Here is a 26,726-nt window from a genome sequence, read left to right on the forward strand (position 1 = left end):
AGAAACCTTACCAGTTCTTCCTTATTCGTAGAACGGTATAAACGTCCCACATAAAGCCATGCGTTTCGGGCGCTCGCTTTAAGCGTGTTTCCTTCTGCTACTTTCGTGCCTATTACAGATATATTACTTTTCCTCGGCTTGCGTCTTTCAGCCTTCTCCCGGGTGCCCTCGTCTCCTATTTGCTGATCGTTAGAAGTTGTTACGGCATCAGTCATAATGTTTGCGTCTTTTATACCTGCATTATCCTTGTCCTGACTGTCTATGTTCTGCGCTGTTGCATTCAGACTTGGATTTAGCGTTTTTCCGATTGAACGTTGTTCTTCCCTTTGCTTTGATATTTGAGATGTCCCAGCTGACCGTTGTATACTAGCTTGTTGGATAGTTGCCACAGTCTCAGGTGCGTGGGGTTGCGGTGCCTTCCGCTTTGTCGCTGGTGTATACAACAGGGCCTCTCAGGGTGCATGCACCTGATGCATGCACTGTGTACGGTGCAAAAGACGACTTCGCTTGGTTGACCAGATTACAGACCTCCACTCCTCGATTTGGAGCAATAGCGCTTTCTCTCTCTTTTCCCACGCTGTCTCGCTCGCTTCGCCTGTCTCCCTCTTCCTCACTTGCTCCGTAGCGCTCCAAATCCGAGCCGAGCTTAGCCGAGTAGCCCAGAGACGAAGCGTTGGTCTGTGCTGAGCCGAGTGGGACCTATGCACTGTGCACAGGAACTCTGCGCCGCAATTTGCACGCGTGAGATTTTGGGCGTTTGAGAGACCCTGGTCTAGTGTATCAAAACAAGCCATTTCAGTTTACAACAATATCAAGAAATTGGCGAAGGTACGAAATAAATAAAATCTTCATTTAACCTAGTTAGGATAGTAGTATTTTGATTATATATAAGTGATTGTGGAAGGTTAGGTTATTCAGCGAGGAGCGAAGTTGGAATTGAAACTACATTACAACGCAGGTAAAAGTATATCTCACAGAATTAAAAATACTGTATATTAGAACTTTCGCTTGCAATTTGACGACCAATGTTTAGAAGAAATAACAAATCATCATATTCCGCGCTACGAATTTTCCTGCTCTAATTGCGTCCTTGCGCAAGCGTGAACCGTAATTTTACCGTAAACACGGAAAGATAATGAAAAGTTTAATTTAAAAAATTAATAAAGATGTTGTTTATCAGCGCGCTCAAAAGAGCGAACGCGTTATTTTGTTTAATAACAGTCAAGAGTATAATAGTGTTTACTGACAAAATTAACGAAAACATCTTGGTGTGAACGCACCTTAAGATGAGTTAATTTGTATTTGATATTTCTGTGAGTGCGGAGCTGCTGGCAGAGTGAGAGTAGTCGCACTTGGACTATATTTCATTTCGTTACGAATTGTAACTCCTTTTCTCCTCAGTACGAGGGTAATATTTCCTTTACAGAAGGGGGGGGGGGGTAAGAATACTCCTCAGGTAACCGTTACTGTTATACCGGACCCTTGGGTCAAGGGTCAGCATAATGGCCTTCGGTTCAAATTGTCTCGGGTTCGATTCCTGGCCGGGCCACGCCCGGTTAATTCCTATAGTTCGGGGGCTGGGTATTTGTGTTCATCTTAATAAACATTTACACGCAAATGGCCAGCTGCCATAAAACACGCCACATACGGTTTTCTACACAGTGCCGACCCCAGGTAATTGGGATAATGCCTGGAAGAAGGAACTGAGTTTTGACAGCATATCTGGGCGTGCTTTGGAGATTGTTCTGAGGTAGATTCACCTCTAAATGAATAAAAACTTTTTTCACGCTGTGTTACAATGTGGTTGGTTTTTCACGATTTTTATATGACCGAACTGTTGCTGTTGTACTTTCCCAGCGACAAGAAATTGAGTGCATTATCTCGTAATGAAATTCACTGTGAAGCGGGATGTACCCTTCATATTTTGTGCTATATCGACTTGAATTTGCAGCCCGAAATGTTCACACAACATACTCTGACGCATGGGTGACTCGCACTGAGATAGATTATACTGCAACATAAACTTTGTACAAAGAGAAAACTAGTCTGTTTTATTTGATATTTTAAATTGATTTTATTAATGTTAGGTTTTAATTGTTGAATCTGTTAACCAATGAATATTATTTGATGTGAACTCTCTTTAAGTGTTACCACAAAGTTGATACTGATGTTGGCATTCATTCGGTTTTTGTTCAAGTGTTGAAATTCTGCTAAAAAACAAAAACCTACGATAACCGAGCGAGTTGTCCGTGCGGCTTGGGTCATCTGGCTGTGAGCTTGCATTCGGGAGGTGGTGGGTTCGAAGAACACCATAGACAGCCCTGACGATAGCTTTCCGCGGTTTGTTGCTTTCACACCAGGCATATGCTGGAACTGTACCTTAGTTAAGACCACGGCCGCTACCATCCCAGTCCTATCACTTTCCCATCCTTGCGCCGCCAAAAACCTTGAATGTGCTACTGCGACGTTAAACCAGTAGCAAAAACAAACTGCGATAATATTGGTTGCGATTCTTTTCAGTTACCTGGTATACGATAAGAGCAGGGTATTTGTTTTTTGTTGCAGTACATTGGTGCTAATAAGTACTGAAATTGTGCCGGCGCTGCCCTTCGTTTATATGAAACTCCTCGCGGGCTTATGGGTGCTGCCGCAAGGGATGCAGTCAATTACGTGTGGAAACAGGAGACAATACGCAGGCCGACTGTGGTTTGTGTGTGCTAATTATAGTGCCATATCAGCTTGTGTAATTACTGTGCACAGATCCTCCGGCCGTCTCAATCTCTAACCACACTCTAGCCGTGAGCTTTTCTGTGTAATAGAATATGAGTGCCATTCGGAGCTAAGTTAACCGGATAGGCTGTATGCAATTCCCATTACTGAAAGTTTCTGGGAATAGTTCTAGTGATAGAGCGTATGTAGAGACAAGAACTATATAGTCTGTATCGAATGTGGAAACTGTTTCCGTTGCGGTCTATTTTATGAAGTGAAAATATTTTGACCTGGCGCAAATTATTTAAATACTAAAATTTTCCGCCGAGCGCGGCACATTGAGCGGGTGGGATAACGCGACAACATAGCTGCCACTTGTTTGGACAGCTCTGTGTAGCCTCTTGAGAGTTAAATGCTTCGCGTTTGACAGACTATGATATTACTGTTCAATAACCAATGCGACAAAATCGATCTTTTCTACACCCGTGTGTTATATGGGTCCTATGCATCAGAGACATCATGGACTTAACGCACAGCTGACCGCCACCGCATCGAGGTTTGAGATGCGATGATGGTGACGTATGCTTCGCATCCCGTACACAGCATATAGAAACGACGCATCCGTTCTCGAGGAAATCCGACCGCAACTAACAAGGAAACCCTTCCATCTGCTAATCTCCGATCTGATCGAGATTTGGTACGACGACTTCAGTAGGAATGTTTTATTCAGCCATATAAAAATTAGATACCTAGTCGTATATTTAGCACCTGTTTTGGGATGTAAAGTTTGCTCATTTAAGCCTCGCATAGACAGGAGTAGCGGCGGGGCGGCCGGCCGGTTCCTTCTCGGCAATCATTAGTACTATGCGGTGAATGGGACCCGGTGGTTCTGCGTACATATATACATCGTATGTAAACACACTACCGTGTAAGGAAAACAACAATTATTACCGCAGAATATAAATATATATATATATAGAGAGAGAGAGAGAGAGAGAGAGAGAGAGAGAGAGAGAGAGAGGGGGGGGGGGGTCGCGGTCGAAACATGAACCGCCCCGCCGCTACTCCTGTCTATGCGGGGCTTAAATGAGCATATTTCGACACCCCCCAAAACAGGTACTAAATGTATGACTAGGCATCTAATTTTGATACGGCTGTATAAAACATTCCTGCTGAGGTCGTTGTACCATATCTCCATCAGATCGGAGATTCGCGGATGGAAAGATTTCCTTTTAAGATTGTCAACCTTGATACTTACTTTCTTTGTGTATATCTCTCGCAATCCCTACATGGAGAAGCTGGTGGTCCAGGGGAAGTTTTACGCGAAGCGACGACGTGGCAGGCCGCCAACCCGTTGAGACACTGACCTCGTAGAAACCCTGCTCAACACCAACCTGGAGCAAGCGACCCGGGTGACTTGAACACCGTAGTCTGTGGCGAGTAGTGTACGACACGCACTACGGGTCAGCGTAGTCACCTTATAATAGCCATCACATTTCAGGAAAGACGCTCGGAATACGGCGACGATATTACTTTTTCTAGTTTTTTTATTGTTTCCATATTTCATAGGACGTACTTGGCAAACAAATGACGAGCTGAAGTCCTCAACAAACCAAATAAAGCACAAGGAAGAGACCGGGTGCATCAGTAATCACTAGGGCCCGGATGTTGATGCCGTAAAAAAGTTTTTAAAATGCACTATAAAATGGAGAAAATGATCTTATAATAATAAATTCACCAATATTTCAAGAATTACATCTTAAGGTCAAACTGAAAAGTCAATCAAAATAGATTTCTAGCACTTAACAAAAGGTTTATGTTCACTTTAGTCTGATTTGCACTGCACTACGATTATCATTCTAATGCCAAATGTAAATAATCTGCGGTTATCAGCCAACAAGTTTTTATATCTCGAAAAGCTGCGTTCAGTATCAACGAATGTGATCGGAGCGTATTTGAAGTGAGGAAGGTCGTTTGCTGCTAAATCCTCCTCAATCCCATCCATGCAGTAGTTTTCACCAGAAAGAATGTCTTGAGATTTTGCATAATGTTTTATACCCGGTGTTTTTATCCAGCAGTTTTTTCAGTTTTGATCCAATACCCGCAGCACTTTCGCCATGATCGTTGCTAAGACTAGTTTCCACCCGGTTGATTAAAGAAATGGACCGAACCATTTCTTCGCCCGTTTTCTCCAACGATGTGATTGTTGCTGTCAATAAGGCGAAATTTAATTTTATGAATGACCAACTACCTTCAGTGTTTGGTTCTGATAGCATGTCCTGGGTAATTGTTATTGCTACAGCTTCTTCACTGTCGAAACTCTGTACTATTTCCTTCACTAACTTCTTTGCTGGCAAGATGTAGTGTTTACAGTGCACTATGTTTTCTGGTATGGGCTAGAATAAAATTGTTACTTACATTGACCTGTCTTAGTCACTTCCTTGGCTCTGACAATATGAAAGTGGCTGAGGTATAAGTGACGCTAGTAATGCCATTTCTTATGCAGCCAGTCCCTGCTATGAATGGTGTGAGTATGTCGCTCATAGGGTCGGTTGGTGCACGCATTTCAGTGGGCTTGGCAGACTGATGTGCAATAGCAACTTCTGGCTCGGTGAGGAAAGCAATGGGAAACTACCTTGCTTCTCATTTCCCTAGTACGCCTCTGCAGTGACACCAAGGCCATCTATGACAGCTGATGGTGAACCTGTTAAGGATCCAACCAGCCTTCAGGCTGAATACCCAACATACACATACATACAACTTGAAGTTTTCGCAATAATACATACACGCGTTTAACCACGTGCCCCAGCGTGTTATGATAGGTTGTGGAGGTAATGCAATGTCTGGAGCTTCAGCTCTGAAACGTGCGACTCGCGAGGGTGCTTGTAAGAAAACTTTCTTAACGTTCGCTGCAAGCCTATCTACACTGACGAGGGAACGGTACGAAGTCGGACGGCGAATTTCGATTTGATTTTTACATATTCGTGAAGGTCTTTTTAAGCTGAAACAGGTAGTGGAGGTCTAATTTTTCGCTGGTCTTTTTTAAAGGGCCATTTGGGGGCTCAAAGTTGGCGGTGCGCGCAGTGAATTGTACAGTACATGCTGGCACACGTCAGCGCTCACGGCCAGCGGCTGCTCTGCCTCGCCTTCCCTCTCCACTCCTTCGGTTCTCCTCTGTCCCGCACCACACACGGCTGACAACAGTTCCGTATATGAGACGGCGAGTCCTATTCTATTCGCTCAAGTTCTCCAGGATATCGCATTGGATTCTTTACTTTGTTATGGCCGCTTGCAACATTATAGCAGCTCTTATTAATGCCTACGGTGTTAATATTCAGGAAGCTGCAGAGCTTTGTGATGAAGAGCAAATCATGTATATACAAATAAAGACAACGTTTGATGCAATTTTGGAGGGAAAATGGGAATTTATTCAGGAGGAAGAAGCCGTTTAGGTTGATTCAGAAGAGGAAGATGGCGTTGAGGAGGGGACAACAACACTGAAAAAACGCAAACACGGAGGTGAGTTTAATGAAGATAACAAGTCCTGTGATGGCCGAGGAAGACCCTGTAAGTCAGTGGAAGATTATGATTCCGAAACATTGTTGGACATGTATCAAAAAATAAAGGAAGGAGGACCTATGTACGCTGTACGGATGTATAAGAAGACTCGGACACAAATTTATGGAATCGTCAACCACGTTGAACACAATGGAGAAATTAGGAAATGTGCGATGGTTCGAGCTTATGTGAAAGAAAGTGCACCAAGACAAGGATGCGTTATTTATATGTCACAAAATCGGACATTGAGCGTTGGATTGGTGAGGGTAGAGAGTTGTATTGCCCCAAACATTCTCTCCAAAGCGAGTCATACTTGACAAACCTTAAAAGGCGTTTGAAAATTCGGTTCCGAAAAGTAACCAAACTAGTCAGTAAAACATTTAAAACAGACGAAGAAGTACGACACGAAGTGGCTAAAACGTTTCTAACATTCATTAATGAATTGCAAGAAAAGAAAGAGATCCCGGATGCCAATATCTGGAATTCGGACCAGTCCCGATTTGAGTACGAAATGGCAACAACGAGGAGTTATGACCTTCGTGGTGTGAACGACGTTCTTGCTACGCTTGTTTGCCAAAATAGTTGTACGCACTCCCACACAGTGCAATATCACATTTCTAAAGCTGGAGAAATGGGACATTTGTTGTTGATCGTTTTCCAAGAAATTAATGGAAAGTTTGGACCTAGAGTACAAGAAAGTATCAAAACCTACATGGATGCCTTTAAATATGTCGTAATTGATTGTTCATCTTCCGGTAAAATGGGGAAAGGGCATGTACGTGACTGGTTTCAAAACGTTTTCCATCCGCAATTACAGGAAGATGGAAGAAATCTTCTTCTCATATATTCATTCAGTGGCCAGGGCAAAAATGCACAACTTGAATCCCTGACGAACAAACATGTACAAATTGAATACATACCGAAAGGAACTACGTATCTTTGCCAGCCGTGTGATCTTGGACTCTTCCGACAACTAAAATGTTTAGTCCGTCAAATGGAAAACATTTGCCGAGTAAGGAATTTACACGGCAGGTCAAAATTAAAACCCCAAAACAGACTTTTCATTATAACTAGTCAAATACTAGCGCATAACCAATTACAAGCTTATTGTTTTGTACCAATGCTGCAATATGCTTGGAAAGCGGGTAGTTATTTCATTACTGACAATATACCACAATTTCATACTGTCTCACAAACGAATTTTTATGATTTAACTCATAAAAGATGTGCTGGAAATTATTGTACCAATTTTTCATTTATAAGGTGCGCACATTGCTATCTTGTGTTTTGTTATTCACATTTTGTGTTAGATTTTCACTATCATGCCATGAACAATGAACCAATGCCAGACTGTGTTAGAATAAAGTCATTTCTTGAACACTTTGAATGTCATGATGATGCAGATGATATTTGATAGCGTATTATTTGTATGTTAAGTAGTGATTTGTAAACAATTTTTATTGTTTATTTATTCCATAATGAATTCATCTTTGTAAATAAAATGTCCCAACTAACGTCGGTCTTCACCCACAATCCCCTGTACACAACTGTTGTCAGCCGTGTGTGGTGAGGGACAGAGGAGAACCGAAGGAGCGGAGAGGGAAGACGGGGCAAGACAGCCGCTGGCTGTAAGCGCTGACGTGTGCCGGCATGTACTGTACAATTCATTGCGCGCACCGCCAACTTTCAGCTCCCAAATGGCCCCTTAAAAAGGACCAGCGAAAAATTAGACTTTCACTACCTGTTTCAGCTTAAAAAGAACTTCATGAATATGTAAAAATCAAATCGAAATTCGCCGTCCGACTTCGTACCGTTCCCTCGTGAGGTAAAGAGCCCTTACTTCTTCACAAACTCTGTGCATGGACCATTTTAGAATAGAGTGCCTTCAATGAATTAGCTGCTCGTACTATATACGGTGCAGCATCAGTTAAACATTAAAGTACATCGTCATGTTTAATGCCCTCAGGCCACAGGAGAAACATAACACTATCAAACAGTTTTGATATGGTAGAACAGTGGTTCCCAACCTTTTGTGGCCCATCTCCCCTTTTTGGAGGTTGACTAACACCTATCGCCCCGTTTTCATTTTCATTGTATGCCTAATTTTAATTTGAAGTAAAGTGTAAATAATAAAGCAGTTTTATTATTTTAAACCATTTTATTACCGTATATAAAAACAACCAACGCAGTTATCCGGTCACTCTTAAATAGAAAAAAAATGTACATTTTTACAGATTTTTAAGAACAAATAAGTGAAATAATTAACTAAGATCATTGACATATGTTTAAAAAACAGGAGTACATGTTTTCATTATTAAATTGGAATCTGGAACAATTAAGAAAATTGACGGTTAAAATTTGAAAAATTAAATGAAAGTTATTGTTTTACTTTACCTCTTCCATGTCCGGCTCCATGGCTAAGTGGTTAGCATGCTGGCCTTTGGTCACAGGGGTCCCGGGTTCGATTCCTGGCAGGGTCGGGAATTTTAACCATAATTGGTTAATTTCGCTGGCACGGGGACTGAGTATAGGTGTCGTCTTCATCATCATTATTTCATCCTCATCATGACGCGCAGGTCACCTACGGGAGTCAAATCAAAAACCTCCACCTGGCGAGCCGAAAATGTCCTCGCACACTCCCGGCACTAAAAGCCATACGCCATTTCATTTCATTTACCTTTCAATGACTGCCTAGAGCTTGGTGGATTTCAGTTAAAGCTTGAATATCCGGCTTTATGTTCGTCAAGTTCAGGTGCAAGTCTCCTTTAAGGCAAATGTCCAATTTATTTCTTTGTATTATGAGGAGCTGGACAACAGAACTAAATCCTTTTTCAACTAAATATGTTGACGGGAACGAGATGGGAATTGATTCAGTTTTTCCACACAGTTGTGAATAAGTGTCCAGAAGCTTCACCCAGGCTAACTCGTAACCGCTCTGCTTGAAAATGATTTTCGCCTCAGTCATAATTCAGATCTAGAAACTCCGTCTGGTAAGAGTCATCAAGCTCATCCACAGCTTCAAACGCGAATGGATCTAGAATCCAATCCGAAATTTGCAGCTTGGTCAAATCTTCAAATCTTGATTCCATATCAGTTTTTAACTGGACAAGGTGATCGGTAAATATTAGGATTTTATATTCTGGGAGTTCAGTAGTCTTCTTATCTGACACTGAACACTTTTTCAGGGTCGGAAACTGAATCAGCACTTTACGGCCAATATTTACCTTATAAATATCAAACTTGGCGATGAATGATTAAATAATTCCTTTGGCCTTGATGAGGTTCATCTTGTTTCCTTGAAGGTTTATACTGGCTTCGTTTATTTTTTTAAAAATATCTGTAAGGTACGCAAATTCCAACTTGCGTTGCTTCAAATTCTCACTTAAAACAGGATCAGACGTGTCGAGAAACTCAGTGACCGTGTCAAATAATTCGAAGAAACGGCGCAAACAATTTCCTTTGGAAAGCCACCTCACGGCCGTATGTAGAAGCAAGCGTTCGAATTCCTCATCCTTTTCATGGCAAAGTTGTCGGAACAGACGGTCATTGAGGGAATTAGCTTTGATATTGGTGACACCTGTAATAACCAGTTGTAGCGTTTCGTGCAGGACACCACTCAATTTTTTCGTAGATAAGTGTTGACGATTAATGACACAGTGAATAGTGATGACCTCTGGCACTTTTTTCTTAAGGTGGGCTAGAAACCCAGCATAACTACCTGACATGGCAGGAGCACCGTCTGTTGTGCATGCGCTCACGTTTGTTAGGAGAATCTCTTTTTCCTCAAAATAATATTGCACCACTTTAAATCTCGACGAACCCTTCGTATCAGTGATCAAAGTTCTAACAAACAACATTTCCTCGGTAATTTCCTTTTGTTCATTGATAACCGGGCGAGTTGGCCGTGCGGTTAGGGCCGCGCAGCTGTGATCTTGCATCCGGGAGATAGTGGGTTCGAACCCCACTGTCGGCAGCCCTGAAGATGGTTTTCCGTGGTTTCCCATCTACACACCTGGCAAATGCTGGGGCTGTACCTTAATTAAGGCCACGGCCGCTTCCTTCCCAGACCTAGACCTTTCCTATCCCATCGTCGCCATAACACCTATCTCTGTCGGTGCAACGTAAAGCCAATTGTTGTTCATTGATAAACCTCACATAAGGTAATAAAATTGCTTTGTTATCAATCACAGTTGTTTCATCAGTCTACTTTCTTTCAACAAATTGGTGAGTTTGGATTCAACGTCCGTGGCCAATTCGTCAATTTGCCTGGAAACAGTATTGTTGCTCAAAGGAACCGATTGATCTTATTACTAGGGCCCTCGCCAATTGTCTGAGGTTTACTACATTTAGCGATCAATAAAGACACCTCGTAAGAAGCAAGAAGATCTTTGTCAAGATCGGTTGCTCGTTTTTTAATAATAATTCACTCACATTAGGCCGTTTATCTGCTTTAGCTTTGAGGTGTTAAAAATAACTAAGTTCTTCACTCACTTTATCACTGTGTACTCTTGATAAATGATCTTTCATTCGCGAAGGGTTCATGGCTTCATTACTAGTAAATGTTTCATCGCACAATAGACAATGTGGGAACTACACATTTTGCGGTGACGCGATAAAACCGAATTTAAAATACTCAGCTGAGTATTGACGACACTTCTTTTTCGAATCCATTGTGCATGAACTTCTACACGTGAATACAAAGGCACAAGAACTGATTGTGAGGCACACAAAGGCTAGTTAAGACTGAAGATGTATTTAGGTCAATAACAAGTGTGTTGTGATGGCAGGAGTGGGAGGGGTTGAGTCACCAGTCGGCTGCACCGAGCAACAACATTAGGGAAGTTTGGAGAGGGGTGAGTGCAGTGAAATCGCCGGCTGAGAATAGCCAGTGACTCGTGCTACCCGGCAACTTCTACTGTACTCTACTATTTTACTTTTCCTCCGTTGAATAGTCGTCGCCCCCTACGTATTTATTGCCCCCCTGATAACCCAAATCGCCCACTTGGGGCGATCGCCCCCAGGTTGGGAACCACTGTGGTAAAATATTTGCTCTTTTCTAACACTTCGGTAGTCAATAAAAATATTTCACTTCCAAAGTTCCGATTCACAACGTTGGCTATATAACGCCCCATAGCCAGTAGCGTAGCCAGGATTTCAGTTTGGGGGGGGGGCATTCATCCAGAATTTTATTTTTATAGGTGTCCAAACTTCCATAATTTAGGTGGTGTAGAATACTTAAAAAGGAAATGAGTGTCCATGGATCCAAGTAAGAGTGGTGGATTCGTGCGGATTCCGGAAGCTAATAGTAAAATTCTTCTTTTTCTACCGTTTTTCCCACATCTGTGGGGTCGCGGGTGTGAAATGTGTCGCACATGTGGATTTGGCCCTGTTTTACGGCCGGATGCCCTTCCTGGTGCCAATCCTATATGGAGGAATGTAATCACTGTTGTGTCTTTCTATGGCGGTTGGTAGTGCAGTATGTTGTCTGAACATGAAGAGGAGAGTGTTGGGACAAATACCCAGTCCCAGAGCCAGAATAATTTATCAGATGCGATTAAAATCCCCGACCAGCCGGGAATCGAACACGGGAACCTCTGAAACGAAGGCCTCACTACTGATCATTCAGCCAGTGAGTCTGACTCCGGAAGCTAATGTTAATATACATTAATTTAAAATGCTTAATACAAGTACATTCGTTAAAACTCCTGGGGTGTCTGGGCTCCTTGGGCGACAACGCCCCCCCCCCCCCCGCCCGCCCCTACTTCTGATACTCCCATCCCAACATAACTGCAGCATTTCATATATTCCGAGTACAAGTGAAATGAATGCAAGAATACACAGTTTGAGTAAAGATGCAATATTCTGGTTTAGAATAAATACGGTAATGTTATTATAATAATGAGCATGTGGTAAGCAATAAAGAAGTGGCATTTTATAAAAATAATGGAGCAAAGAAATACACACACGTCGAATACAGGTTTCTCGCCCTTCTTGTCCATGGCTAGATGATGAAGCGAAGAGAAAGATGGCCCACCGTGACTGGTTATTTCGACGTTATAAACAAACCTTAGATAACACAGACTTGGAATCTTACCGCATCTTAAGAAATCGCACAAAGCAGTTAATCAGAAATAAAAAATGTGTATATTTCCGGAATTTAGCTAACAACTTAAATTCTAATCGCGCATGGGACCAACTTATGCTCTGGGAAATAGCAAAATATCAACAGAGACAGACAAATCCTGACATTCCATTTGACGAACTGAACGATTACTTTAGTAGAATAAATATTCAACCTACCCCAATTAACTGCACCGACTCACCGCCCTTCCCTTCGGCCAATCCACCATTCACATTTCACAGTGTCACAGAAAATAAGGTTAAAAAGGCTTTGTACTCCGTTAAATCAAAGACTAATGGTGTAGACGATATTCCTATTACTTTTATACATATCATTGTGGATGCTGGCGCACATATTGAACTATTGTTTACTATACGGAACTTTCCCTCCTGTCTGGAAAACAGCCAGTATTATACCGGTACCTAAGAGTTTAGACCCACAATCACCCTCTGACCATCGTCCTATGTCCATACTCCCTGCGCTTTCTAAAGCCTTTGAACGTTTAGTATACGAGCAAGTTCTGGAACACCTAAAAAAAAAAAAAAAATGCTCTTTTGGACCCTTTGCAATCAGGATTTAAGAAGAATCACAGTACCGCGACAGCACTTGTGAAGGTTACTGAAGACATTAGAAACGCTGCGGACAAACGACTGCCCACTATATTTATCCTTCTGGACTTCAGTAGCGCCTTTTACACTATTTAAATTTAGACTATGATAAAGAAAAGGGAACTGCTAAATTTCCACCTGGCTGCGCTTAAGGTTCTTTATTTTTATTTGAGTAACCGTCAACAGCGTGTAATAGTAAACGGCAAGGCCTCTAAATGGAAAATGGAACTTAGTGTTGCCCCACGGGGCAGTATTCAAGGGCCCCTAATTTTCTGTATTCATATCAATGGCATGCCATCTGTGACAGGAAATAACACACACCACCTCTATGCTGACGATCTTCAAATATATCGATACTGCAAGACAAGATGCTAACAATGACTTCCGACAACTCAGTGTATATCCACAACGAAACGCTCTTGTTCTAAACTGCACACAATCTCAGGCAATCATAATTGGATCGCGAAAATTACTGAGCTGCTCGAATAATGTCACAATCCCGCCTATCCCACTGAATGGAAACATTATTCCGTACAGTAAAACGGGTAAAATTCTCGGCGTGATGTTGAATGAAACAGTTGATTGGTCTGTTCACAAGAAAAAAAATACGTAAAAAGATTTTTAGAGTTCTTCACCCTCTTAAATAGCAGAGGGATGTATTTAGATTTGAGCTACAGGCCAAAGTAATACAGACACTCATTCTCCCTATTCTTGATTATTATGACGTTGTTTCAGTTGACATGACGAGAGAAGAAACACTCAAAGTTCAACGAGCACTGAATTCCTGCCTGCGATTTATTTACAATATCGAATACGATGTTCATATCACCCCATACTGTCAGGCTATCTCATTTTTTATGTCTGATAAACGTCGGCAGCTACACACTTTAATGATGGTGTTTAGAGTGGTAGCTGAAAGTCAGCCACTGTATATTTCTTCTAAATTCATATTTTTATCATCATTTCACAACTTAAATATACGTTCTAGATTCATTATTTCTATTCCACTGCACCGGACAAATAAAATTAATAGATCATTTGTGGTGGTGACTGTTGCCAGAGTATGGAATACCCTGCCAGCTCAGGTCAGAGAAACTAGCTTTTTTTTTAATATCACGATTTAAGGTCACCTGCCGAGACTACCTGCTGACGACAGCTGACTGAATGGTTGAAGTATCTTCCCCATCCCATGTTTTTCTTAACTTTGTCAGTGCCGGGAATCGAATGCAGAAAGCCTTAAGTCAAATTCTAAAATAAGGAGATCTGAAAGTAACCAGCCAACCCCGCGGTGCAGGGTAGCGTGCCTGCCTCTTACCGGAGGCCCCGGGTTCGACTCCCGGCCTGGTCAGGGATTTGTTTTGCTAGTTGCTTTACGTCGCACCGACACAGATAGGTCTTATGGCGACGATGCGACAGGAAAGGCCTAGGAATGGGAAGGAAGCAGCCATGGCCTTAATTAAGGTACTGCCCCAGCATTTGCCTGGTGTGAAAATGGGAAACCACGGAAAACCATCGTCAGGGCTCCCGACAGTGGAGTTCGAACCCACTATCTCCCGAATGCGAGCTCACAGCTGCGCGCTCCTAACTGCACAGCCAACTCGCCTGGTGCAGGGATTTTTACCTGGATCTGAGTGCTGGTTGGAGGTTTACTCAGCCCATGTGTTTATAATTGAGGAGCTATCTGACGGTGAGATGGCGGCCCCGGTCTAGAAAGCCAAGAATAACGGCGGAGAGGATTCGTCGTGCTGACCACACGACACCTCGTAATATGCATCCGCAATTGTCTTGCTACTGTTAGAATATTAAAAAAAAACTTTTTCATAACTTACCGAGGATTCACATTAGCGATGACAACTTATTCATTGGACTCTTATAAAACGTTTATACTTCTTGTATTGACAAAAAAAGGAACTACACATAGATATACCGTAATTTGCATTATTATTTACGTGCAAAATACTACAAAATAGCCCTCAAATAAGTTTTCCATTCATATTCAAGAACAGTATTTTTTTCACTTTATTAGCTGACAGTCTGTTTCGCCTGGTAGTCAAAATTTACATGCAAAATACTAGAAAATAATCCTCAAATAAATCTTCCAGTCACGTTCAAGAATAGTATTTTTTTTTCACTTTATTTGCTCACAGTCTTTTAGTGAAAATTTGACCAGCTTTCGAAAACACGCCTTCGGCAGGCGCGGATGTTGCTACAACTCACAACTTCCGGACAGCTAAATAGTAAATGTTGGGATACTGAAGCTTTCTTCTCAACCACCATTTTAACGGATCTGCCTGCCTAGCTATTAAGGGGTCTTCCAGGTACGGCGAAGCATATGCCGTTTTAAACATGCTATTGTCGATTTGTACGATCTACAAGATTTACAAATATCTCATACTTCTATGTACTGGTTTTTATCATCTGGATGGAAATAGCTCGACAAAGGGCTAGATTTTCGTATGTCTGTCACTGGCACGAAATTCAAGACAATCGATAATCTATAATGTAAGAGAAAAAAGCATAGCGTGGCACGGTCCGGCAGCACTTGGAAGGACAGAGTGACCAGTAGGTACCGTAGAAGAGATCTGTCCTAACGCACTGCACGGATCTGAGAAGCACTGGCCTTTACGAGGCAGTCACGTGACCACACACAATAGTGCTTCGTTCGGCAACAGTGCCAGCCGCCAGTGCCCGCCATACTGTTCGATGTACTCATGGGAAAACAGACTTGATTGATTTGTGTTCTTGTCCTTACTAACGGTATAAATAAGGTCAATATTCACGTCACAAACCTTTTTATTCATGTAAACGTTTCACAAATTTATTTTTATGGCAGTGCCACTGGCACTGGTTCATTTTAAATCGTGGCACCGTGCGTACTGTGCCGTCCCTGGTACTGGTGTCATTCACATAGTTTTGGCTTCTCAGTGACAGAACGGTCCCTCTTCAAAAAAAGTTACTTATATGGCACAAAATGAGGAACAAAGTGCAGCTCACAATCCTGTCATAGTCTTCCCAACGCTGCAACTTAAACACAGCACATCTCTCAACGACCCCGAGGATTCCTAGGACATTGTTGTTTACGGGAACCGATGTGCAAAAATGACACGAGTTGTAAGCTTGCAACTGCTTCTGACCGTGGCCCCCGTTATCTCGGTGATCACGTTCCGGCCCCCTACTGAATAATTCCTTGCTAATTGCCCTTTTCCTCAGTTGTGAACACACGGTTGCATTCCCAATACTGAGGCCTCTACAGGGAAATATCCCCGCGCATCAAAATCCTAAGTGTTTTCCTTTTATTCAAGCAGTACAAACATGGAGGATTATGTATGTCCCTATAAGCCTTGCTAGTAGATTCTTTGTCGCTACGTTAATTTAACATTTCGGCGTAAGTGTTTAAGTTGTTCGCACCCTACGTAAAACAACGGGTGATCCTCGCTCTAGTTTCAGGAAACATTCGGGGGGGGGGGGGGCTACGCCATTGCCCATAGCATCTGAAGATTCGTCGATTGACATCCATATCTTCTCCCCGCGAGTTTCAGATCTTGTTTTGTTTAATGTGTCTTCGTACTTCTTGATTCGTATTTTCCGCGTAATTTCGGGCTATTTAGTTTATACAGCGGAATGTTTGCAGATACAAATGCATCACGCAATTCTTTACTGAACTGTAAGGACTTGACGGAAGTCGAAGCAACTGAAGGCAGTAAGCGCTGAGTTGCAGGTTTATTTGAAACACGCTGAAGAGCACGAATGTGTTTATTGCGTTACAGTAAATCTTCTTTCAGCAGCTACTTTAGTTCCACACAGTTTGCAAAGCAATATGCTTCCATCGTTAGTGTTGACCTCCGGATCCGAAGACAGTGGGTTCATATGTTAGAGGTAGTGGATTTTTGAAGCGCGGAAAAAAGATCATTCGATACGCCTCATCGGATAGACGTCAGCATTTAAAAGATGACGGTGACACACTAAATTCATTAAACCTCAGCCATAGATCGCCCAAGAGCGATCCGGTTTCTCTGCCATCTAGTATAGTAAGACGGAACATTGAAACTGACGCGCGAGCAGCCTGTAGGTAGCTGGTGTCAAATCAAAATGTTTGCACACGGTAGCTGAGTCATTATTATTATTATTATTATTATTATTATTATTGTGTTTAAACATATTCTGTATAAACCGAGCTTGGTAGCTGCAGTCGCTTAAGTGCGGCCAGTATCCAGTATTCGGGAGATGGTGTGTTCGAACCTCACTGTCTGCAGCCCTGAAGATGGTTTTCCGTGGTTTCCCATTTTCACAGCAGGAAAATGCTGGGGCTGTACCTTAATTAAGGCCACAGCCGTTTCCTTTCCACTCCTAGCCCTTTCCTGTCCCATCATCGCCATAATTCCTATCTGTATAAATTTCGGAGGAACCTTTGCTGGCTCGGATCGAACTGAGCCTAAGAATCTCGGCCCATGCAGACCTCAGTCAAGTATGCCGACCCATGGAAGGACTAAAACAGATTCCAGGTGTTTGGCCGTCTCTGTGTTCGTCATTTTTGCCACCTTTTCCCTGTTCATCTGAAAGAGTCCTCGCATGAAGTGCAAAACTTCAAATACAGTCCTTATGAGATCGAGTATCTTGTATCCTAAAAGCGAAAGGAACATATGTCTTTGAATACTATTTTTGGAACCTTTCAAAATATGATACAGAACTTTGATGATAATCATTTGCAGTAAAAATAACGTATAATAACCTACCGTATTATAATAACTAGCTCTTAATTTTCGATGCTAAGTAAAGTTTTAACTCTTGTACGTATTTTGCCATTAAATGCTTGTGTATAAGCTTTGATTAAACTTAAGAGGTTGTTTGATTGTTGTTAATGAGACATTGTATGGTTTTATATATTTGAAGATATGTGTTTCATTTATTTATTTATGTTCGTTTCAGTTTAACTTCGTCGGCAAACTTCTGGGACCAAAAGGAAACTCGATGAAACGTCTACAGGAAGACACAATGACAAAGATGGCGGTACTTGGCAGAGGATCCATGAAGGACAAACAAAAGGTAGGAATTGTTTGCAACATTGAGTTCCTCCAGTGAACCAGAACACGTTTTGTGAGTTGTTCCTGATGTGCTGTTGATTACCATGCTTCCTCTCTCCACAAAAGCTTCGACCTCATCGGTATTGAACTTTTCCATGGCTCTTGAATTTGATTCGTAAATTAATTCTATAACACATTCTTCACAAATATCAGAAATATTACACGATAAGAAACTGGCTTCGGTGGTGGGGTTATATGAGGCGAATGGAGGAGGATAAGTATACCAAGGAGAATGGACTCGGACATAGAAGGTAAAAGGAATAGAGGGAGAGAGCTAAGGCGGCTTTGGTAAGAATGGAGAACTAAACGAGGCCACAGAACTAGTTGGAGATAGAGGATTGTGGAGACGCATAGTTAATTCACAGAGATTGCAGTCTGAAGGCTGAACGGAGTGGATTTAATTTGCTAATATGCATATGTATTTACAAACTGGCTTCGATCGACTTGGTTGTGAGCGTATTGTTCAATTTACCTTTGCGAATATTTATGGCTTTACGTACCGTCGTATCACTTCTGAGCTCAACTGATGAAATGCACACGATAAAAGCATGAGATTGAGAAGATGCTCATCGGAAAGCCTCGAGTTCTAGTTGTAGCCCTTTATAAGTCACGCGACGGTACGATCACTTTCTGAATAAATATGCTGTGGATTCTCTCTGCACGTGGTCATAACTCGCCCGGACCGTGACCCTGGAGAGAGCAGGCAGAACGACAATTGTTGTTTTTTTGGTCTTTTTGTTCCACGTCGCACCGACACAGATAGGTCTTATAGCGACGGCGGGATAGGAAAGACCTAGGCGTGGGTAGGAATCGGTCGTGGCCTTGATTAAGGTACAGCCCCAGCATTTGCCTGGTGTAAAAATGGGAAACCACGGAAAACCATCTTCAGGGCTGCCGACAGGGGGGTTCGAACCCACTATCTCCCGGATGCAAGCTCACAGCTGCGCGCCCCTGACCGCACGGCCAACTCGCCCGGTGAACGACAATGTAACTCAAGCCTTAATCTTATCACGATTGTATTTTTAGTGCCAGTGAATTTCACTTATTACTGAAGACTAGTAACTCTGCGACGAGTCGGAATATCACTGCTCTTCGTAACAAAAGCTATGTTAACTCTTGTACGGAAGTATAACTTTCTGTTCCTTTTCCCGTGCTATGACCTTCCGCAATAACATGTTTCTAGTCTGTGTTAGAAGTCCTGCTAGTACATGAGGATTTGGAAATTTTCAGGGGACCACTTTGTGTCGGAACGTGTGCTATAGAATAGGAGCGGGCTTATCGAACATGTTCTGAGTCGTAACCCCGCCTGTATTCAGGTGGCTAGTACAAACTCAATCCACCGGTGATCCATAAATCGCATAGAGTGAAAATGTATTTGGAACTGTGTGACAAGCAACTTACTTGAAATACACCGGACCTTCCTACTAGTATCAGCGGGGTTTGTGGAAGAAAATGAATTGACTGAATGAACGAACATGGTAACACAGTGTGTATTTCTTTCTCGGAACTTCACTTAAGAATAATGATGAATGCTGAGCTGTTGATATAATTACTTCAACATGTTCACGTGGCGATTTAGCGACTTTTCACAACATTAATTCTGAAACGGGATTGTAGGTGGCAACTTATCAGGTAGTAATCTGTTTTCAATTTTGTGCATGCCATGCCTAGCTTGTGTTAAGTACCACGCAGCGACCTCAAGGCGGCAGAACGTGGAAGGTTAGAGGTCACTCTGCAGGCAGCACGATCAGAGTGACGTTTAAGTGTTCAGCTGTAGGCTATAACACTGCTAGAACAGAAAGATTTCATCTTCCTATAAGCCAATAATTGTTGTAGAACGAAATACAAGAGAATAGATAAAAACACATGTGGTTCTTCAGTTCCCAGCTTTCTTGCTATTTTCTCTCTTGTGGTCGTTTTGCAGAGTCGTAAAAGCAGTTCACGTGTTTGACGATCCGACTGGGCCTAAGTATTCAATATTATCTTCGTAAGCTGTTCAATGTCTTCTCATCTCCAGGGCTTAGTATCTCGGTAACCGGGTTTTCTGTGTCCAGCCTATAGTACGCGAACCTTTTCTTGAGCCCAAGTTCCCATTCAGCACTATGGAGCTCAGGGATCAAGAAAAGGTTCGCGTACTATACCTGATGTTCGAAATTCATGGTTTCGAATACCGGCGTTGATATCATACTCTAGATATTTCTTTTTCTAATACCCCCCTTTGTATCAGTCCTAGATCCAAAATGATTACTAAACTAGTAAATATATTCATACCGCTCTTGAAAGACCACAGTACTTGTATGAACTACTAATACTAGTACTACTACATTCCTGGCATTGCTTGCACTTTGTGTCAGGCTCCTCACTTTCACCGTTCCCACCCGGCCTCCGTTAGTCAAATCATGTTCTTTTCCGACCCCGACGGTGTTTTGTTTGGGAGGAGGGAGTCTTTCATATTCACGCCCTCCGTGGCCTTTTCCTTCTTTTCCTTTCTTTTGCCGATATCGTGATTCTTAGAAGTGTCGGACCTCTTCCGTTTGCATTCCGATTAGTGTTAAACAGTGGATGGTTACCCAGTTGTACTTCCTCTTTAATCTGCACCAGGACTTTTGTGGCTAGACCACTGTTTAATTTTTTCTATGTATGTTGGATTAATTCTCTCTTTATAATTTTAAATTGGTGGTTGCATACGGTTTTGGTGGCAGAGATGATCGGTAAAACTAATAGCGCCGGACGTGTTTTCCTTTTTCTTGCCTCCCTCTACAATCGCGAGGTTAGCATGTCGGCAGGTTGTAATCCTTCAGTGAGCTGGCATTATGGAGATTACATTATTGATTTGTAACTGTCTACAAGATATTTGAGACGGAAATAAAATACCTTGGAGGAATTCTGTAGGCTCTTTACAAATAAGTACATATGCTAAGTTGATAAGGCAGTAGTAGTTAGCCTACATTATTAGACCAGCAAGCGAAATTATAATGCGCTTACACAAACAACACCGTCGCTCTTGATAATATACGTGACCTGAGCTAGGCTACTTTAAAGAGAGATCGATACATTAATTTTTACAACCACTGTCTTAACATAGCCTCCCTGCCTGTAAAAGTCTCTCCAATAAATGCCGAAGATTATTTTACCGTTCAAGCTGAAGTAATTATACAACACCATATTTAAACCTAGCATATCTTTCAAGCCATTGACATGCGATTATATCGCTTGAAAAAGCGCCTGAGAATGAGTTCTTAACTTTTTCGATTATGACAATTAGACGTTTTTAAAAGTTGAGATTCAACCATTGGTATTCGAGTTAGTTTAAACATTTAATTGAAGTATTTTAGTATCTCGAAAGACTACCTACAGGAGGAGAATTCGACTTTCGAATTCCGAGGAAGTTGTCATCTTGCTCTCTCTTCCCTAGAGTCGGTAAATTGCCTCCCCGGATTAAATGAAAGCTTAAATTGCGTCTTGTTTACATGTGCTATGGTTCTCAAATTTCTTCCTCCTTACCTTAGAGAGCGAACGTGCTTCTCTTTTATTACTGCGCACCTGTAACCACGTTCTTCTTCCCATTTGCAAACTCAGGGCTTTTGGTAATACAGTCTTTAGTACATAATTCGTATAGATTACTAGTATGGTTAGAAATGAGGTTAAAATATAGCTAGAAAATGTTGGGTAATATTGTAAAAGCATTTCCTCAAAATGTGTGTAAAACATCCAATACCGACTTCTTTTAAACACACAGGAATTTAAAACAAACCGCCCCTACAATCTCAAGTCGAGTTTTTTTTTTTTTTTTTTTGCTTTTTTTCCGAAGTGCAAGGAAATTATTTTGTGAAAATAATTATTTGCGCGAAACGCATAGATGTCGCTCTGTTTAAATACTTCAGTAAAGTGATAAATATTTAGATGGTTGGCGTTGAGATGTACTCAGTAGCGAATCTGAAGATTCGACGTCCTGGACAAATACAAGGCAGTTCCGTTACATCTTTAGTAAACAGAAAGCAATTTACGTACTTATAAAAAGGTGAATATCCCTCTTGGAGGCAATTTACATCACCCTAGATCGCCTCGGATAGAATTAGGAATATCAAGGTTGCTCAACGATGTATCACATTTTTCTCTAGGCTCATCATTTCCGCTATGAAACAGAAATTAGCAAATTCCTAATTCGTCCTCGCGATGATAAAGGTATTCCGTTTACCGTCTTTTGTTCCAACATAGTAACAACATACACATTGGAGAAATGGCATTCGGATGATGATAATGATGGCCCCTAAATATAGAAAATCACGGTCTATATAAATCAATAGTCGCAGAATTGCAGTTCCGATTTGAATACATGATAGCAGTTAGCGCAGTGAGTTAATTCTATATTATCAGCTGGTGGCAGAATTTACGTCCACCGCTGTGCCACTGGGTGGGTGTACTGCATCTTATCTTCGTCAAGCGATTAGTAACGGTGAATTTTGTTAATGTTCCCAATACCGTCTTGGGTAAGTTCTTTCTGTTACTGTAGTTGGATTCCGAGTTTGCCGAGGTGGTCTTCGCAGTGGTATAAATACGTGTTCATGGCTAATGCTTCCTTGTTTTAATCTCTCATATGGATATTCTTTCTGTAGGCTTTCATTCTGTTTGCGACATTCAGTATCTTCGAGATGCAGACTGTGAATAGACTGTGATCTGCTTTTGGGTGAATGGAATTAATATTAATATTTCTTAGCTATTCCCCACGATAGTTCACACCTTGTGGGGCGTATGAGCCGATCACGGAGCCCCATCGGAGTCTGACATTTGTACTTGTACTGGACTCATCCTTCGTATTCCACTTCCGTGGCCAACTTTTCCACTTCCCATCTCGACAGTATTAGATTTGCGAGCCTAGAATGTCGCGTCTTTTTACGCCTTTCATTGCCCTTCCCTTTATTCAGCCGTTACCCTCATTCCGTCTGAAGGTAACGTAGTTTGGTCCTTCAGAACAACAAACACCTTCGCCACTGTAAGTCAGTCTCCCCGGACGCTTTAGTTCGAACGTAAAATATATACAAATTCTGTAAGTTCCCTACTATCTAACAATGTGACAGGACTAGTGCCTCAGTCCTCGACCTCTAGAAGGTCGCGTTAAATGATTCCGATGAGCCGTCGATGCACTCGACTAATTAAGCTTTTTTCGTGGCTATGCAGAGGAGTGACTGAATTACTATGACCCCCCCCCCCCGCTCAAGAGTTTGAATTACTATGTATTAACTTAGTCCGGCTCCGGTGGATGCTGGGGCGGTACCTTAAGGCCACAGCCGCTTCCTTCCATCTCCTAGGCCTTTCATATCACATCGTCGCCGTAAGACCTATCTGTGTCGGTGCGACGTAAAGCCACTAGCAAAAAAAAAAAAAGTCTGACGTGGCGCTGATCAAATTATGTGAAAAGACATTGACCATGAGTTTGAAAATCAAAGGCCTGATAATTTCTAATTGTTGGAAATATGAGAAATGAACATGAACAGAGAACATCACGACCCTTATACTGTACTCAAAGTACTTGTTATCAAGCGCCTTCATAGTGAACAAAGAAACTGGATTAACAGCACACTTACACAGGGAAGTTTTCGGCGAACTTGCGTGTTTGTCAGGCTAAAGGAGGAAATGGTTTTCCTTACTGCTACAGTTTGATGGTTTTCCACGTAGTTCCCTCAGTCATTGAAAAGTGGTTGGAAGTATTATTGTAATCGCTTGAGACTGGTCATCTAATTAATGCTTCTCAAATATAACATTTCCAGCTGTAATTTCCGTGCTAACATCTACATGTTATCTCCGTCTGTTCGCTTCCCTAATGGCTACTGTTGTTTGCTGAGTTTCGTTTCCGGCCGGAAGTAAAGTGTTGATAATTGTGCAGTAGTATTCTCCTCGTCCCATCCCGCGAGTTAAACGTGTGCACAAGTTAATTGGTAATTAGCCAGTAACTCTCTCCCTCCAACGCTATGACAAATTGTAGGTGTCAGTCACAGTTTTTAAACTCAATTCACATGGCTCGTATCATTTCTCTTTATTCACGACTCATGCGCACGGAGTACTCGCTGATAATGCAATTTTGTGCTGTTCTTTGATTTGTATAGCAACGCATGTGAGTTGATGTGGATGAATGCACGTCAGATAGTTGGCAAGTCCCTCTTCCTTTGTTTGTTACTAGGGGCTCCATTCGCGTCGACAAGGTTTTGCTAATCGAAGTGATTTTGCCAGGTGAGTTACATAACAGAAAAATGTACCGGTTTTATCCATTAAAGCGAAATTTATTTGAATTAACCGTGATTGTCAGGGGTTTGAAATGCTTCCATTTCTGACTTACGTTCAGTATACGCAGCTTTTTTCTTTTCTTTCGTGTTTGCACACAATGATGAATTATTATTATGTTTCCGAAAATAGAGTTGGAATTGTATTATTTCCAGTTTATTAATATTAGCTTCTGGCCACGTCTCCACTTGCATGGAAATGATGATTTTGCCTCTGTCATAGTTTTAAACGAGAGATTTGCAAACTAGTTTGGTTCACATGGGCGATGACGTGGTAACATGAAGCTGTTCGGCTGAGGGGTTTCCTTATACGCGTGATCTTGTGGAATTTTTCAAAGAACATTTTACAATCTATATTCTTATTGAGGTTGTTTTTAACGATTTAAGGAGTGAAAAACGCATAAAAGCCTGTTCAAGTGTTCTCCAGTTATGGAAGGCTATTCTCGTAAATGTTGCAGGATTTCTACTGTTAAAGCATAACTGATATTATAACCGAACTTTTAAAATTTTCATGCTTTTAAATCTTAGTGGATCGTTAATGGTTTAGGAAGCGTACGCCGATGAATTTGTCGCCTGGGCGTCATTTTAGTTGTATTTTTTTCTTTTTTTTTTTCGCAATTTTTGTTGCTCGTCGGTTTTCTTTAACCATAGTTCTACATTTTCATACACCAAAACCCTCATCTACATACAGGGGATGGTTGCCTAGTACTACTTCCTCTTAAAAGAATAATCACCACCACTACCACCACCACCTCTACATACAGTGAAAGCCACGTAAACAGGTAATGTCAGATTTCTCCGTTAATATCAGCTGCATCGAAAAATCTTACATAATAAAAGATGTGTAAACTACTGTATAATTTCCGATCTTTTGTGTTTCAAGCGTTTTTGCCTTGCGATAATAACGGAGACATTTACGATTATTACGTTTTTCGCCTGCTTCGAAGTATCTCCGGAAATATTCCTTCTTTCTAAAAAGTTTGTACCAGTAATTACAGAAGATAATTTCGCATAAATTCTTACGATACACTTAGTGGGCTGTTTTACCATTTTTAAAATTGAAGTTGTATTGGTTTTTAACTTTCTTTTATTGTAAATATTTTTATCTTTTGACCATGTTTTATCTATCTTTTGTTTGCTCTTAATTTGTTTATAATTTGCTTTACGTCGCACCGACACAGATAGGTCTCATGGCGACGAAAGGAGAGGAAAGGGCTGGGAGTGGGAAGGAAGCGGCCGTAGTCTTAATTAAGGTACAGCCCCAGCGTTTGCCAAGTGTGAAAATGGGAAACCGCGGAACACCATCTTCAGGGCTGCCGACAGTGGGGCTCGAACACACCATCTCCCGGGTGCAAGCTCACAGCTGCGTGCCCTTAACCACACGGCGAACTTGCTCCTCGTTTGCTCTTAAATTTAATAAAATACATTATTTCACTTCTAAGGGAGTGTCTTATTAAATTTTATTACAAACATCGTGCGATATGCAGGCAGTTCCTACATATTTTAAAGAAAACTAATGGTCAAATAACCATTCAGTAAAATGATATATTTCTTATTTTGACAATACTGGCTATCGCAGGGACTCTCAGGGTACATGCGCCTAGTGCACTGTGCACGGTGCAAAAGACGAGTTCGCTTTGTTGTCCAGAGTGCAGACTCCCACTCCTCGATTTGGAGCAATAGCGCTGTCTCTCTCTTTCCCCATGCCTGTCTCGCTCGCTCCCCCTGTCTCCCTCTTCCTCACTTGCTCCGTAGCGCTCCAAATCCGAGCCGAGCTTAGTCGAGTAGCTCAGAGACGAAGCGTTAGTCCGAGCCGAGCCGAGTGGAACCGATGCACAGTGCACGGAGCTCTTGCGCCTCGATTTGATCGCGTGAGATTTTGGGCGTTTGAGAGGCCCTGGTCTATCGTGTATCTGAGTGTTCATCTGTTGGCTTTTGTTTTTGACTTCCGTGAAACACTGACCATAGGTTAACTTACGTGTGCATGTCTTTCTACTGTTTGAATTACCTTATACATGTTTATCGTAGGTTTTTCTGGAATTGTTTTTATCTACGGTGAATATGCTGCTCGGTCGTACGAAAATTAATCGTGTTATTCAGTTAAGTTCCCTACAGTTGATTTGAATATACATGCCACAGAAGCCATTTACAAAATTGTGATCATCTTTTTTTTTTAAACTTGAATTCTCGAGTATACAACTTGATTGCCTCCTTGGCCAGCTCGTTTTGGATATAATTATACATTTAATGCAATAATTGGAAAACTTATTATTGAAACATTTCTAATTTGGCACGTTATCTTATCGTTCAGATTAAATAAGGTTTTTTGCTACATGTTGACCGAGCTAGTGGCAGTGCGGCTAGAGTCGCG

The 26,726-nt window shown here is 41.7% G+C and overlaps 1 protein-coding gene across 1 annotated transcript in view; it reads left to right on the forward strand.

Moving 5' to 3' along the window:
- Nucleotides 1-26,726, forward strand: part of LOC136875846 (KH domain-containing, RNA-binding, signal transduction-associated protein 3) — an 814,322-nt gene that overhangs the window by 639,051 nt on the left and 148,545 nt on the right. The window contains exon 3 of the mRNA XM_068228215.1: nt 17,923-18,039. Coding sequence (XP_068084316.1) covers nt 17,923-18,039 — 117 coding nt within the window. The remainder of the gene's footprint in view (nt 1-17,922; nt 18,040-26,726) is intronic.

Source organism: Anabrus simplex, chromosome 6 (genome assembly GCF_040414725.1).
Source record: "Anabrus simplex isolate iqAnaSimp1 chromosome 6, ASM4041472v1, whole genome shotgun sequence".
NCBI classification, from domain to species: Eukaryota; Metazoa; Arthropoda; class Insecta; order Orthoptera; family Tettigoniidae; genus Anabrus; species Anabrus simplex.